The sequence below is a fragment of the Bos taurus genome, chromosome 6, assembly GCF_002263795.3.
Source record: "Bos taurus isolate L1 Dominette 01449 registration number 42190680 breed Hereford chromosome 6, ARS-UCD2.0, whole genome shotgun sequence".
NCBI classification, from domain to species: Eukaryota; Metazoa; Chordata; class Mammalia; order Artiodactyla; family Bovidae; genus Bos; species Bos taurus.
In genome coordinates this window covers 61,817,314-61,834,996 of record NC_037333.1, presented here as the reverse complement: position 1 = coordinate 61,834,996, position 17,683 = coordinate 61,817,314, and the positions used below count along the sequence as shown (strand labels likewise).

The 17,683-nt window shown below is 39.4% G+C and overlaps 1 protein-coding gene across 2 annotated transcripts in view; it reads right to left on the bottom strand.

Moving 5' to 3' along the window:
- Positions 1 to 5,526: 5,526 nt before the first annotated feature.
- Positions 5,527 to 17,683, bottom strand: part of GRXCR1 (glutaredoxin and cysteine rich domain containing 1) — a 238,684-nt gene continuing 226,527 nt past the window's right edge. For both annotated transcript variants that reach the window (XR_009494886.1, XM_059887754.1), the window contains exon 4: positions 5,527 to 5,856. Coding sequence is in view for 1 of the 2 variants with exons in the window: in XM_059887754.1 (XP_059743737.1) it covers positions 5,677 to 5,856 (180 nt within the window). In the remaining variant the exon portion in view is untranslated. The remainder of the gene's footprint in view (positions 5,857 to 17,683) is intronic.

Below are 17,683 nucleotides of genomic sequence, written 5' to 3'. Positions count from 1 at the left end.
TTTGGGGCAACTTTGCCCTTCACTTGACTGAATTCCCATTTTATCCCCAAAATAAAGGCAGCTCACATGGACACTTAGGGTACGACAAATTTGGGTAAATTTCAAGACTTTAGAGAAATGAATTAACATTCTGAGTCATAGTGTGTTACAGTTGTGAGAATAAATGAGATACCTTCTAAAAAGTCAAGCAGACAGAAGTGTCCAATAAATGTAAGTTCATTTCCTTATCTGGTCAGTAAAAGGATATACTGAAGGTGCATAATTTTCATGGTAATTAGGACTTTATTCTATGCCTCTGTACAGTACAGTGTTTTTAAAGTACTTTCCCATATATTCTAATTAATCCCACATGACAACAGTGCTGAATAAATATATCAGGTTTAATTACCTCACATTTACATTATAAAACTGAGACAGATAGATGTGCAGTGTCTAAACCAAATTCTCTCTAAAAGTTAACACAAATTTATGTTTAAGGCCATTATGAGCGTATTTTCTGAGCCTGTTGCTCTCATTAACTTCTGCAATTCTACGAGATGCCTGAGATTTTCTTTTAAATTTCATTAGTCTTTCATAGTGCTCTTCTTTAGAGCCTCACAAATAACTAGCAGAAAACATAACATTTTAATTCCATGCTAGTGCATGAAAAATAGAATAAAGATAGAAAGCAATTCCTCATGAACACAATTGAACATCAGTGAATTTTTATTTTTCTGAGCTCATAGTCCAAGATGGGGCCTGAAAATTAGAGCCCCTTGTACTGTTGTATTTCTCCAGCCCGATTGAAACCCCAGACGAGAGAATGTTTCGACCACAGTTGGACTTGCAGAAACACAGAAAAGTCCTGGGTTTGATTCCTGGATCAGAAAGATCCCCTAGAGAAGGGTATGGCTACCCACTGCAGTATTCTTGCCTGCAAAATTCTATGGACAGAGGAGCCTGGCAAGCTCTAGTCCATGGGGTCGCAAAGAGTCAGACACGATGGAGTGACAAACACTTTCACTTCAGTCACGGCCTGAATAGTCAGGAATGTCTGGATAGGCCCTCAGAACTGTGTTCAAATTGTGATAAGAAACAGTTCACTGATGCAAGAAACTCCTTTCCTATTTGCCATCAGAGAGAAAAATCTACTCTCAAGTAGCGATACCTTGTACCATTGTCTTAATTCTGGTCATACTTAATTTCCTGTTGCCTCCCACCTGTGATGAAGCCATTCTATAAATTAATTTTTCCTATCCTTTAGCTTCATATAAGTGGAATCACATAGTACGTTTATTTGTATCTGGACAAGTTTATTCATAAAATGATTTTAAGATTCATCCATTCACTAGGCAGTGTCTACCTGTATTAGTACATGACAATTTGCTCATCAATTCTCCTGTCAGTGGGCATTTGAAATCTTTCTGCTTTTTGTCTCTCATGAACACAGCCTCCATGAAACTTTGATACAATGTGGACGTGTGTTTTTATTTCTGTTGCATAAACAACTGGGAGTAACACTGCTGAGCATGCAGTTAGAGTATGTTTACCTTTATTGTTGTTTAGTCACTATGTCGTGTCTGACCTTTGTGACCCCAAGGACTGTAGCCCGCCAGGCTCCTCCGTCCATGGATTTCCCAGGCAAGGATACTGGAGTGGGTTGCCATTTCCTTCTCCAAGGGATTTTCCCAACTCAGGGATGACACTCACGTCTCCTGCATTGGCAGGTGGATTCTTTACCATTAGCGCCACCTGGGAAGCACAGGTGTTTACCTTTATTAGAAACAATCAAATGGCGTTCCTAAGTGCTTGCACCATTTAACATTCTCATTAGCAGTGTATAAGAATTTAAGGTATCCCATATATACACCAAACTTTAAGTTTTCGGTTTTTTAATTTTAGCAATTCCAAATTTTATATGGCAGTATCCCATTGTGGCTTTAATTTGCATTCCCCTAATGACTAATGATATGTATTTCCTCTTTGTTTTTGGCCACCCACGTATCTTTTTTTGTGATGTGTCTACTATCCATCTTCTCTCTATTAGATTGTCTTTATTATCAGTTTTTCAGAAATACATATATGTATATATATATATATGATATGAGGGCTTCCCTTGGTGGCTCAGATGGTAAATAATGTGCCTGCAGTGCAGGAGAAATTGGTTCAACCCCTGGGTTGGGGAAGATCGTCTAGGGAAGGAAATGGCAACCCACTCCAGGATTCTTGCCTGGAGAATTCCATGGATAGAGGAGCATGGTGGGTTATAGCACATGGGGTCGCAAGAGTCAGACACAACTGAGCAACTAACACTTCCACTTTCATATGTGGATATAAGTCCGATGGCAGATATTTATGATGTGATTATTTTCTCCTGGTTGTGGCTTCCATCTTCATTTTTTAAAACATGGTCTTTCAATGAAGAGATTTCAAATTTAATTAAGAACAATTTATCATTTTTTATACTTAGATATCTTGTGACTAGTTGAAAGCATCTTTGCCTACCCCAAGACTGTGAAGATATTTTCTTGATTTAGCTTTAACATGTCAACAGCTTCTCAATTTAAACACTATTGGCTGGACTAGGCAATCTTTTTTTGAGGGGAGGTGTGGTCCTATGCTTTGTGGGATGTTAAGCAGTACCTTGGTCTCTAACCCCCAGGTGTGGCAGCATTAGAGGTAGTAGCAGTGGTAGCAGTAGTTTTCAAGGTCAATCTTTCCATATAGGAATCTAGTGGTTCCAGCACTATTTGTTTAAAAGATTCTCCATTTCCCATTGTCTTGAACTGGCAAAAATCAATAGAAATCAATTTGATGTTAATATGTGTGTTTATTTCTGTATTTTCTAGTTCACCCCATTGATCTGTTTGTCTATACTTATTTTTCTCTGTTCAAAACTTTCTTGACTATTCTAGAATGCTAGAATTATATATTTAGAATTGTTGGTTGGATTATACAAAGAATTTTATAGGATTTTAATTGAGATTATTTTGGAACTATATACATCTTTAAAATGATGACTTCTGATCCATGAAGTCATGGTATATTTCTCCATGTATTTGGGTTCTATAATTTCTCAGTAAAATCTATGTCATAATTTTAAATATAGACAATTTTAAATATAAACATCTTTTGTAAAATGTATTCCACATACTTGATGTTTTCTGATACTATTATAAATTGTATTGTTTTAGTTTTATACTCTGTTGCTGTATATACTTCTAATTTCTTTATAAAGAGAAAATCTAATTATTTTGCAAGCTTTATCGATGGCACCCCACTCCAGTACTCTTGCCTGGAAAATCCCATGGATGGAGGAGCCTGGTAGGCTGCAGTCCATGGTGTCGAAAAGAGTCAGACACGACTGAGCGATTTCACTTTCGCTTTTCACTTTCATGCATTGGAGAAGGAAATGGCAACCCACTCCAATATTCTTGCCTGGAGAATCCCAGGGATGGGGGAGCCTGGTGGGCTGCCGTCTGTGGGGTCGCACAGAGTCGGACATGTCTGAAGCGACTTAACAACAACAATTCTAGAATTTACTAGTTTATATAATCCTTTTGATTTTCTGTATCACAATCACATTATTTACAGACAATGAGATTTATTTTTTCCAATTTTTATGACTTTTTTCTTGCCTTATTTCACTATCTAGCACTTCCATCACAATGTTGAATAGAAGTGTTAAGAGTGAACATTCATGCACTCTTCTTGATCTTAGAGGTAAAGCATTTAATATTCTACCTTTAAGTGTGCCGCCAGCTGTAGAGTTTCATATTCAACAAACTCCTTTCTCTTCCTTGAGTACTGAGTTTTGTTCTTGCAGGCAATCACATATTGAAAAATATCACAATACCATGGAAATTTGGCTTTAGGTCTTTCAAGGGCAAGTCTGTTTTGTTTCTTCCCTTAGCTTTACAACATAGCCCTTACTTCTTGGCCTTAAGATAGGGCCCTTCTGAGAGTTCAGGAAATATTCATTGTTTACCACTTCAACTTAAAATTCTTACTTTGCAGTACAGGCAGCTGCTGAAATCTCTGCTCAATTCTTTCACCTCCTGGACACTTCTTTCCTCTGTGTATGGACGTTAGGAATCAGCCAAGGACTTCAGTGGAATTTATGAGCAGACTTACATGCTCCCCTCTCTTGGGTTCTCTCATTTCTTAAAATTTTCCATTCAATTCCAGGTACTCTGCAGCCTCAAATTCCAGTTTTATCTTTTCAAATCAGTAACTTTGTATTTTCTTTACCATCTATATTCTGTGCAAACTGGGAAGTGTTCTCAGAGGGTAAGCTGGATAAATGTAGGGTTTATTTTGTTTCCTTTCTTCCAGTGACTGAAATCCTTCTGATTCTTTTCTAGTTTTAGTTGCTTTCCAATATCTTCAACAGTTGTTTTTTCTTATTTTGTTTAGAGTAAATGTGTGTATAACAGGGGGCTTAGTCAGCCAAAAACTGCTCCATTATTACCAGATTATAACTATCCATATTGGATGTCTTACAGTTCCTCAAACAAAAATTTTTCTCTGTTCTTAGAGTTCCCAAATATGCTATTTCTCTACCTAAAATATTATCTCTCTTACTCTTTGACCAATTGGCTTCCAACTACCCATGATGTCTCTTTAAATATCAGTCACTCAACAAGGTCTACTCTTAAACTATTTCCTAACTCATCCAGGTTTGCCTTGCTGCTACACATTCCCAGAGCACCCTGTACTATTTTTGTAGTAGTTATAAGGTTCATCCTGTGTATGGTTATCTATTTAATACTTCCCTCTTTCTTAAGAGTGTAACCTCCATGAAAGCAAAAGCTTTGTCTTGCATTCCACAGCTGGCTGACTAGAAAGTACTTGGTAAATATCTATATCTTTTTCCAAAACCAAGATGTAAAATATTTTGATTAACTTGTCACAGATATTATGAAGCTGATTTATTAAAAATCATTCATAAAGGAATCCATCAGAGCACAGACATGTGTACAGGTAGGTATTAGCTGATAATTATAGTAAAATGTACTTTTGTCTACTTTGCTAATATTTTCTACTATGTGTGCAAACTATATAATATTTTGTGTCCAGCTCAAGAGAGTGGCAATAGTAGAAAACAGCTGTTTAAAAATATAAATTCAGAGAAGTCTGGCAGCTATTGAAATACATTCAATAACATTAATGATTTATCATTAATATCATCAGCCCCAAGACTACTTTTACAGCTTTAAAAATAATTTACTGCTTAAGCATAAGTAAGATATTCTTTTCCACTAACCAGAGCTCTCTTCTCCCCTACAGCTGAGGTTCACATATTAATAAAATGTATGCATCTGGAGAGCTGAATGAACTGATCCTAGACAACAGGGTGGCACTGTGATAGACACCATTGTATATATTTATATTTTCTTTAGAAAATCAAACACAGTTAGGGAATCAGACTTTGAATATCTTGGAATTTTATCAGGTCCTCCATTAATTCCAGTTAGAATCCAGGGTCTAGCACAGGGCTTGGCATACAGTAGCTGTTGAATAAACATTTATTTAATACATCAATGAACGTAGTCACGGCAAAAATTCCAAACAAAGGAAATTATAATAAACAAAGTTTATTGATTAATCCAGAAACATAGCCATTAAAAAAGAAAAAAGTATAAACCAAATTATTGCTTTCAGTCAATGACACCAGGTGCTCTGTGGGTGTGGACTCTAACCCACACAGCTCTTACAGCGCTGAAGACCATTCTCGTTGCAAGCCGTGCACTTCAGGGCCTTGAAAGAGTCTGTAAAGCAGTTTCGAAACACTGACATCTTGCTTCCATGGCAGACAGAGCACGGAAGAAAGCCAAAGCCCCCACAGGAGGGACACTCGTGTGGATGCTGCACTCTCTGGATAGGTGGCAGGAGGACAAGAAGGATAGGATTTGTGTTAGCATGACAATGCCATCAGCCTTCCTGTCTTTCTGTACTATAGACCGTTATAAAACAATACCAACGTATGATGATGGAGGACTTGCAATCATTTACCATTATAATATACAATAGATGCACAGGAAATGCTCTCTAACATTTCCTTTATTGTCTCATTGATGGCCATCAACAACACAAGCTTGGTGAGTAAAGGTTGGTACATTTTAAGTTAAAGGGCACATCATTTGAAAACTTCCAGAAATCCATCATATGAAAACACATATTTACAAATCAAAGAAATTCAGAAGATGGTAATTTGCCCTAAAGGAAAATACTGTAATTTTCCTTTTAGTATCGCTTCCTAGTTTTGTATCTTTGTTTATAGAATAGCAGCACTAATAGTGAGTCTGGAAAATAAGTAAAAATAAAAGATGGATTGGAGGAGCCTCTGTCAACTGAAGCTCCATCATCATATTGAACGTATAAATAATGCTTTGCTTTTTAAAAAGCACTTCCAAATGCATCACTACATAGAATCTTCTCTCATCTTATCCTTCACACATAAGAATACCTTCCTATGTAAAGCAGCTAATTCAAACATCATTGTGCTGTGCTGTACTGAGTCTCTCAGTCGTGTCTGACTCTTTGCGACCCCATGGACTGTAGCCCTCCAGGCTCCTCTGTCCATGGGGATTCTCCATGCAAGAATACTGCAGTGGATTGCCATGCCCTCCTCTAATATCATTACCTTCGTTTTACATTTAAAGAAACAGACATAGAAATCTTGAGACTTATCTAAGTCCATAAAACTACCCACCATAACTATCAGCCTTTCTACCTCAAGTAAAAATAAAGTACCCATTACAGCATAATGAGATTAACTAGGAAGCGTGCTGTTGTTGTTGTTGCTGTTGTTGTTGCAAGTCATGTCCAGCTCTTGCTACCCTGTGAACTGTAGCCCCAAGGTCCCTCTGTTCATGGGATTTCCCAGGCAAGAATACTGGAATGGGTTGCCAGTTCCTTCTGCAGGGGAGCTTCCTGACCCAGGGATCGAACCGTAGGTCTCCTGCATTTGCAAGTGAATTCTTTACTACTGAGCCAGCATGTTAAGGATATTTTGAAGATTTCCATACACATTTCCGTTCGCTTTTTTGAACATATAACCTCTGCTGGAGTCCACAAGTGTAAACCATCTGCTGGTGGGAGCTTAGGAGCCATTACAGAATGAATACAAAGAGAATGGGAGTTAAAACAAGCTTCTGACTTGCAAAATAGGAACTTTCAGCTATGTCTGAAAGCCAGCTTTTGTGACAAGAATAATTGCCAAAATACACTTGGGAAATATAGATACACACACACATGCACACACAGACACTCAGACAAACATACCTTACATACTTAGACATACATACAGATTTTCTCTGGAAATTCACAATTGTACTTAATAAAGTCTCCAAAAAATCCAACGGAAAAGGAAACCAATTAACTAGGTTTAACCCACCATGTTCCCAGCAAGAAATTCTTTCCTAGAAAGCAACTACAGTTTTCTCATAAAAATGTGCTTTGGGAAAGAAACATTAAGGATCTGATTGCTGTAAAATTTATATATTTCCAGACCACTTTTCAGAGCTGCATATTCTGTATTCAGTAAGATTCATTTACAGTTACCATTTGACTTTGCTATTAGATCGAGATAGCAAAATTCATGTCATATCTTATTTTTAGCAACAGAATTAATTACTTTGATGGAAAGTAGTGATTTCTAGTCTGAAGGACACAAACAAGAAACGTTGTCAAGTTTGTAGAGATTCAAAGCTCTTCCAAAAAGTTGGATTGTATGTAGCAATTTAGTTTCTCTGTAGCTGGATTGTTTGTCATTTCCTTGTGCAAGAGTTGACCAAAAAGTGGTGCATCGAACTTACAATTTTGCATGATACAAAAATGTCTTTAGAAAAAAGCTTTATATAAAAACAAAAGCAGTGAAGAAAGAGTGTAGTCTAAAAACAAAATATAAGAGAATTAGTAAGTAATGCTCTTCTTATCAAAGTTTAGAAAGGCTATGATAAGGTAGACAGACCCTTGACATGCGTTAGAACCAGGCCAGAGATTATGTTAAAAATATTTAATGACTTATACAGAAACAACACCAACTAGTCAGAAAGGACTTATAAAACCCTGAGTCTAGGATGTCACCATAGGATGTACTTGTTTGTAAATAGGTTTGGATTTCAAGTAGAATGGGATCATCAAATTTTGCAACTAAAAATATGTGTTGCCCAGTTAGCTTGTATATCAGATAGACCATAGATAAAGTTTTGTGTAGATATGCCAAAGATTATATGGAACATACTTAAACTAAAAAAATTATTCATAATTTAATTGAGGCTTAAATGTAAGCAGACAGCCTATACTTTATCTGGCAACCCTTATAGGGTAGTTGCTTTTATGGAAGAGGAGAGCTGCTTGGGAGTCTTAGAGTAGTAGCTATTTACTAACTAGTATAAACCTTAACAACAAGTATAAACATTTCAATATTTTAAAATTCTTCAATAGCTTAAGATTTTCCCGTGAAATACATTTGTGCTGGCAAGCAAAGAACAACAAAGCTAGAATGAATGTGAGTGCTAAGGAGTTTCCTAGGCTCATTCACCATCTATGTCACTTACTCCAAATACCAGGCTTTCAACACAGAGAAATAATAATAAACACACAATCAAATTAAAAATTATTGAAACCAAACACAACCCTATAGGCTTTCCTGGGGACAAACACCTTCCCGCATCATCTTCCACCTCTTGTTTATAGAAAAGCTTTAGCCTCCTAGCCTTCTCTGAGTTACAAAGAGTAAATTTAATCAGAAAAGTGAAAAAAAGGCAGAAACAAATGAAAACAGTCAGGCAAGACAAAATAATAATAGTTTGACTGTGTGGATCACAATAAACTGTGGAAAATTTTGAAAGAGATGGGAATACCAGACCACCTGACCTGCCTATTGAGAAACCTGTATGCAGGTCAGGAAGCAACAGTTAGAACTGGACATGGAACAACAGCCTGGTTCCAAGTAGGAAAAGGACTACGTCAAGGCTGTATATTGTCACCCTGCTTATTTAACTTCTATGCAGAGTACATCATGAGAAACTCTGGACTGGAAGAAACACAAGCTGGAATCAAGATTGCTGGGAGAAATATCAATAACTTTAGATATGCAGATGACACCACCCTTATGGCAGAAAGTGAAGAGGAACTAAAAAGCCTCTTGATGAAAGTGAAAGTGGAGAGTGAAAAAGTTGGCTTAAAGCTCAACATTCAGAAAACGAAGATCATGGCATCTGGTCCCATCACTTCATGGCAAATAGATGGGGAAACAGTGGAAACAGTGTCAGACTTTATTTTTGGGGGCTCCAAAATCACTGCAGATGGTGACTGCAGCCATGAAATTAAAAGACGCTTACTCCTTGGAAGGAAAGTTATGACCAACCTAGATAGCATATTCAAAAGCAGAGACATTACTTTGCCAACAAAGGTCGGTCTAGTCAAGGCGATGGTTTTTCCAGTGGTCATGTATGGATGTGAGAGTTGGACTGTGAAGAAGGCTGAGCACCGAAGAATTGATGCTTTTGAACTATGGTGTTGGAGAAGACTCCTGAGAGTCCCTTGGACTGCAAGGAGGTCCATACTAAAGGAGATCATTCCTGCGTGTTCTTTGAAAGGACTGATGCTGAAGCTGAAACTCCAGTACTTTGGCCACCTCATGCAAAGAGTTGACTCATTGGAAAAGACTCTGATGCTGGGAGGGATTGGGGGCAGGAGGAGAAGGGGACGACAGAGGATGAGATGGCTGGATGGCATCACTGACGTGGACGTGAGTTTGAGTGAACTCCGGGAGTTGGTAATGGACAGGGAGGCCTGGTGTGCTGCGATTCATGGGGTCACAAAGAGTCGGACGCAACTGAGTGACTGAACTGAACTGAACCATGTAATAAAGTCAACTCCTTTTGTTACTCCTCAAGGGCAAAAGATAATATCCTGAGCCATATCGCTGACCTGAATTGTTTTGCAGATACTAAGATTCCCACCCCCACCTTGCCACATAAAGTGTTAGTTTCTCAGTCATGTCAGACTCTTTGCGACCCCATGGACTTGAGCCCCCCAGGCTCCTCTGCCCTTAGAATTCTCCAGGCAAGAATACTGGAGTGGGAGTGGGTAGCCATTCCCTTCTCCAAGTGATCTTCCTGATCCAGGGATCAAATCCCAGTCTCATGCACTGCAGGTGGATCCTTCACCATCTGAGCCACCAGGGTAGCCTCAAGTGGAAGAAGTGAACTGCATGCTGATCACTAGTATGTAGACCCCAGGGAGGTTGGAATCAGAAGGTTGAGGTTGTTAACTCACCCTGTCACCTCACCACCAACCAATCAGGTGGATATCCATGAGTGGATCAAGCATCCTATGACCTTCTCCCTCCTTTTATCTTTAAAAATCCTTCCTTGAAAGTCATCGGGGAATTCAAATGTGAGCTGTCCATACTTCTTTCTTGGCCCCACACTGGATGCCTCACAGTAAATGCTATATTTTCCTTCACCACAATCTGGTATGAGTAGATTGGGTTTACTGTTTGGGCAAGTGGACCCAAATTTGGTTTCGTAACATTATCTTATATCATGGGCCTGGAGCATGACTTCCAAAGATTACTTTCGAAGGGCCAAAATATCAAATGTTAAATATATGATGAGTCTGCTATTTAATTACTTCTCTGCAATTCAGAACACATAAATTTCCTAAAATGAAGTTAATATATAAACACTAAAAGCCACAGTGTCCATTTTAAAGGGAATCACAGATAGACCAAGGTCATCCTAAAACAACTTTGTCAGAATTATGCAATGCTATGGTAAAATTTGCTTTTGCTTATAGGGTTGTTGGGACAATTTAATGAGTAAATTCATATAAAGTGAATAGAATACTGTCTGGCACATAGTAGCTACTCAGTAATGGCTAATAGCCATTATTTTATTAATAAATCCTAATCTGAAGAGATTTTTATTAACTGCTGCTTCAAGCTAAATTGCTTGTGGTCACGTGACACAGTCATTTTCTACCACTAATATAGTCATTTTATTTAAACACCACTTCTATACTTGGTCTTCTGGTCTAAAGCATTGCCACTGTAAGAAAAGGAGAGTAAGTGTATTTTGATTCACATGTGAATTCTGATGTCTTGGAGCACAGCATTGGAAAGATTCTGAGGCCATTTCCACTCTCAAGAAAATTCAGCCCTTTAGCCATAAACTTGGGAGAAAAAAGAATGGCTTACCCAGCACATACGGTTGTATGGTCAGGCCACTCAACATGGCTGTTCTCTTGCTCTCTACATCCACTGCTCAGTTAGTCCCTGCTTCACCTACACTCTACTTGCATGACTGACCTTCCTTCATTTTTAAAAAATTTGTTTTGTTTTGTTTTTTTAATTTTTGTCTGCATTCGGTCTTCGTTGCTGCGTGCAGGCTTTCTCTAGTTGCATCAAGTTGGGGCTACTCATTGCAATGCATGGGCTTCTCATTGCAGTGGCTTCCCTTGTTTCAAAGCATGGGCTCCGGGCATACTGGCCTTAGTAGTTACTGCACCTGGACTCAGTAATTGTGGCCCGTGGCCTTAGTTGCCCCAAGGGATGTGGGATCCTCCTGGACCAGGAGTTGAATCAGTGTCTCCTGCATTGGCAGGTGAATTCTTAATTAACCACTGGGACCACCAAGGAAGCCCCTGACCTTCCTTCTTATTTGTAGAGCCTGATTAGTAAATACCTATATACTTGTCCCTCGCCCAAGTTTGTCATTGTTCTAATATTTAGATGAGAATGGCTCCCCTTTGATAGTTTAATGAAGGGAAGAACTCTGCCCCAGGAGGGTACATAGCCTAAGGGGATAAAAGAGGAAATCCTCCTCTGCTGAATTCCCCTAGTAACCAATAAGCCAATCTACAATATTTCTCCCTATAACTGGTAGTCTCCTTATTCTTCCTGGGAGTGAAGACCTCTGCTGCTGTGTCCAGCCTGCCATCCGCCTCCCAGCAGTGGGATGTTGCTCCAGGACCCTTCTGCTTCAGATGTGTTGTTGTTGTTCAGTCACTTAGTCACATCTGACTTTGCAACCCTGTGGACTACAGCATGCCAAGTTTCCCTATCCTTCACCATCTCCCAGAGTTTGCTCAAACTCATGTCCATCAAGTTGGTATTGTCATCCAACCATCTCATCCTCTATCATCCCCTTCTCCTCCTGCCTTCAACCTTTCCCAACATCAGGGTCTTTTTTCTAATGAGTCAGCTCTTTGGATCAGGTGACCAAAGTATTAGAGCTTCAGCATCAGTCCTTCTAATGAATACTCAGGGTTGATTTCCTTTAGGATTGACTGGCTTGATCTCCTTGCAGTCCAAGGGACTCTCAAGAGCCTTCTCCAACACCACAGCTCAAAAGCATCATTTCTTCAGTGTTCAGCTTTCTTTCTTGTAAGAAAGATGTGTAAGATCTCCCATCTATTAAACTGCTGATGGTCTCTATCACCTACTGTGGGCTCTTTCTTCAGCAAATATAGTAACTGCAGGCCTGAAGGCTGCAGCCCAACAAGAGTCTATATCCAGTATCTGATGTAATAGAGACTACCTCATTTTTACAAATGATGAAACAAAGATTTTTAATGAGTAAAAGTGAATGTTCAGATCACAGAGAAATTTGAAAACAGATTTCCACTTTCAGTGAAGAGGTTGACTACAGACAATTTGATCTTCAAACAGTTAAGAAATCTAGAGTAGCTCTTCAGTGTCCTGACACCCAGCAAAGCTAGAAACCAGGCAGACCTGGTTGATAACAGCACCCAGTAAGAGTGCTGAATCTACAGAATGCCCCCCTCTTCACAGTGGTTTGGATGGAGGCATGTGCTTTACGGGCAGTAGTAGAGCTCATGCTCAGTCATATCCAACTCTTTAGAGATGGAATTTAAGAAAAAAGGAGTAAGAAATCATCCTCCCTTTTATCTCTATCTGTTCATCTATTCTTGGCCAGGGACTTAAAAAAAAATAAAAATCCAGCAGGCTCATTCCACAAATAAGTTCACATTGCTAGGCACTATGTATGGCATAGGAGATACAGCAGTGAGCAAGAAATTTCCCTGTTCTTTTAATAAGTAGCTCTCAGCTACAAATAAGGATTTATTAGTGAAATATTAACTAATAATGACTAATCTTATTGAGTGGCTATTACATACCAGGCAATGTTCTATTCACTTTACATGAATTCACTCTAAATCTTCTCAACAATCAAGTAGAAGGCTGATCTCATTATAGCGCTGTAGAGATTCTGCATTATTTGAAGATGGCCTTGGTTCCCTGGCGGCTCAGCCGGTAAAGCGTCTGGAAGACTGGGTTGGGAAGGTCTCCTGGAGAAGGAAATGGCACCCCACTCCAGTACTCTTGCCTGGAAAATCCCATGGACAGAGGAACCTGGTAGGCTACAGTCCATGGAGTCGCAAAGAGTCGGACACAACTGAGCGACTTCTCTTTCTTTCTTTCTTCTTTCTTTTGGCCTGTTTGTGATTCCATATAAAAATGATGATGTAACTTTTAGTATTTATATATTAATTTTATTTTAGGGAATTTATTTGTGGTCTTTGAATATATCCACTTCATACCACAGTCATCTAAATTGAAGCCCCCAAGAATTCCCTAGCCTCTAACAATGGACCAGAGGATAAGAGTGGAGTTCATGAATGATTGTGAAATGGGTTTTTTTTGTGGCACAAACTCAAATTTCATAAATAAGAAGAGCTTTTTGCTGTTCTCTAATGCAGAAACAGGATGCTAAGATCAAGAGTATTTAGCGTTTTTTTTCAAGATTAAGGAATGAATGCAATTCTTATTTTTAACCTCAGATCATCTAATCCTATTTTAGAAGTACTGGGAACTCTCTTAAGTGTTCTGCCAAGGAAGAAGCAACTTATCTGACTCTCTGTAACCATAAACTCCCTCATCCAGGTTATCTATGAATCAGACACTCCACATAACAGATTGTCACAAAAGTGAACACTTGGCCTATGGTCATCTCTGGATGATCCACCTTTGTCTACATACTTTGTTTTAAACTATAGTAAACCATTAAAAGTTGGCTTTAAGCTCAACATTCAGAAAACTAAGATCATGGCATCCAGTCCCATCATTTCATGGAAAATAGATGGGGAAACAGTGGAAACAGTGGCTGACTATTTTTCTGGACTCCAAATCACTGCAGATGGTGATTGCAGCCATGAAATTAAAGGACGCTTATTCCTTGGAAGGAAAGTTATGACCAACCTAGATAGCATATTGAAAAGCAGAGACATTACTTTGCCAACAAAGGTCCATCTAGTCAAGGCTATGTTTTTTCCAGTGGTCATGTATGGATGTGAGAGTTGGACTAAAAGAAAGCTGAGCACCAAAGAATTGATGCTTTTGAACTCTGGTGTTGGAGAAGACTCTTGAGAGTCCCTTGGACTGCAAGGAGATCCAACCAGTACATCCTAAAGGAGATCAGTCCTGGGTGTTCATTGGAAGGACTGATGTTGAAGCTGAAACTCTAATACTTTGGCCACCTGGTGCAAAGAACTGACTCCTTTGAAAAGACCCTGATGCTGGGAAAGATTGAAGGCAGGAGGAGAAGGGGACAACAGAGGATGAGATGGTTGGATGGCATCACCGACTCAATGGACATGTGTTTGGGTAAACTCCGGGAGTTGGTGATGGACAGGGAGACCTGGCGTGCTGAGGTTCATGGGGTCACAAAGAGTCGGACACGACTGAGCAACTGAACTAAACTGAACTGAACAACGATTTAATTCAGCAATTGCTTGTTAAGTGCCTAGGAGGCTATTCTCTGTCTGATCAAGCCATTAATAAGCAGAATCATTCCTGATCCTTGATTTTCAGAGTTATGAAATGCTGACACAGTGGAAATATGTTGTTATATTCCTAAATGTATAAGCCAGATTTGTGAATCTGATTCTTGATCCAATGGGATGTATGGCCACAACCTTATTTAAAATGATGTTCCAATTTCAGGAAGAGGCACCCAGAGCACGTGGCCTGATTGCTTAGGTAAGTAGATGGTACTCTGCTGCTTTAATCTCTGAACATGCTGTGGCCACCCACTCCATGGAGAGGGAACATCACCCAGAATGTTGCCTCTCCAAGGAGGGTCAGGCCAGCCTTTGATAGCTCCAATGCCTTACACAGACATGCACAGCCTGTGCCATTTCCAGCATCCTCGGTGTGTAGTTGAAAATCTTACTTCTGTTCTTCCTGAATGAAAAATCAGGCTTTACAAGGGAAAAAAAAGTACTGAAAGTGAACGCTATATTGGCAGCCTCATAGCAATGACATCAAAATGTTTCGTCAAATCTTTAGAAAAACAACAAGGCAGAAAAGCGCATTAGAGCTTCTCTACCATCTGAGATCTTTAATTCAGTGTCTGCCATAACAAGGTGCTTGCTAATACATCTCAGGGCTGCCCTGACTTCCTCTGTGTGGGTACCAGCAGGATCAGCTGTCCATCTCAGTTATTGTTTGGGGGGAATACTTGGACACTCTTCTCTTTTGATCTTTAGCTTGTTTATTAATATAAATAAATATACAAATAAATTTTACCCCCCAAATGGTGTTTTTATTCATCCTTTTCACCCAAGTATTCTCTTGCATAAAATAAGTCATTTAATCTTCTTTCAGCTAGCCTTATTGAACCCAAGTCTCGTACCAGCTACTGCCACATTTCACTTGCTTCTGCTACCCATGTTTGAAGCCACTGACAAGTCTTCATCAGCGAATCATGCCCCCTCAGTTTCCCAGGGCAAGTTTCACTTGGGTGGAATGTATGCTAGAATTCTTAGGCCAGAAAACTTGAGATGAATTGCTGACACCATTTTTGTGGACCCAGCTGTAGCCACTAAGCCGCTTTCCTCTCCATTACTAGGGTAATTGTTAGAAACTGGGGCATGAATAACAAAGACCAGGGGAGTCATGGTCTGCTATGCAGCACCCTAGTAACAGCAAATTGGAGCTTGGTATGAGCTCTCTGGTTTCTCTCTAAAGCTATTGCTTATTTGCCCATTCTCTGTACAATGCCATACTAGCATAAGAGCCAAGTGTTAAAAATCCAGTCTGTTTCCTGGACCTAATACTCTGCCTATCTCCCAGTAAACTTCTCCCCTGGGTCTTAGGTCCTGTCACATATGGTCAGATTTCCCAGACACCAACTTGTCACTTAATTTGAGAGTGAAGGAGCACAGATTCATGGTTAAGATCAAGGAGTCAGGTTTAGAATTGTGAGTCAAACACTATTTACAAGGTCTGGAGCAACTAACCTAATCATCTGGGCCTCCATTGCCTTGTCTGAAAAACAAAGACAGTAACAGAACCCACCTTGCAGTGTTATTTTGAGGTTTGAATAACTTAATACATATAATACCAGGAATAGGAACAGTACTGCTACTTAGAAAGAAATCCAATGCTTCCTACCTCAGGAATATTTAACTCCTGTTTTATTGCCAAAAGCTAATCAGAAGAATTGGATGTGCTTGGATATGAATCTTGTCTTTTGTCCACTTTCCCTGGTTCTTCCAACTGCTTCTCCAAGGCTAGTCTCTTTCCCTGGGTAAGTTGGCTTAAACCCTAGCACCTTCACAGGCAGTTTAGGGATATCTGGATGGCTGAAAATTCTCTACCAGTTTTGTTATATGGACAAAGCAGCCCAACAGAGGTATAGCTCTTACAACTCCTATGAATGGTAGAAGCCAGTACCATACCATTGTATTTCAACATTAAGAATAGACTTAAATGTTTCTGGATTATTTATGGCATCTGTAGAATTGAGACAGACTTAATGAAGAGAATAAAATCCTCTTTCCAGGATTCTTTGAGCTGAGAGAGAGAGGTTATGTTAATATACAGCATGATAGTATTAATCAAGTTGCCAAATAAAGGAATTATAGACTCAAAGGAAAAAAGTCCAGGAATAGCTAAGATAAATCATCAATCTTTAAAAAGAAGAGTAATGAGGGACATTCACTCTATAGGATCCTAAAAGGTGCTATTAAACCACAGGAATAAAAATGGTACAATATTGGTAAAACAGGAACAAACAGATCAAGGGAAATTATTAGAAAGCTCAGACAAAGACCTGAATATATATGGGGAATTACTATAATATAAAATTGGCAGCAAACATTCATTGGATTATTGAAAAAGCAAGAGCATTCCAGAACAACATCTACTTCTGCTTTATTGACTATGCCAAAGCCTTTGACTGTGTGGATCACAACACACTGTGGAAAATTCTTCAAGAGATGGGAATACCAGACCACCTGACCTGCCTCCTGAGAAATCTGTATGCAGGTCAAGAAGCAACAGTTAGAAGTGGACATGGAACAACAGACTAGTTCCAAATAGGGAAAGATGTACGTCAAGGCTGTATATTGTCACCCTGCTTATTTAACTTATATGCAGGCAATGGCACCCCACTCCAGTACTCTTCCCTGGAAAATCCCATGGATGGAGGAGCCTGGTAAGCTGCAGGGGGTCACTACAAGTCAGACATGACTGAGCGACTTCACTTTCACTTTTCACTTTCACTCACTGGAGAAGGAAATGGCAACACACTCCAGTGTTCTTGCTTGGAGAGTGCCAGGGACAGGGGAGCCCAGTGGGCTGCAGTCTGTGGGGTTGCACAGAGTCAGACACGACTGAAGTGACTTAGCAGCAGCAGCAGAGTACATCATGAGAAATGCTGGA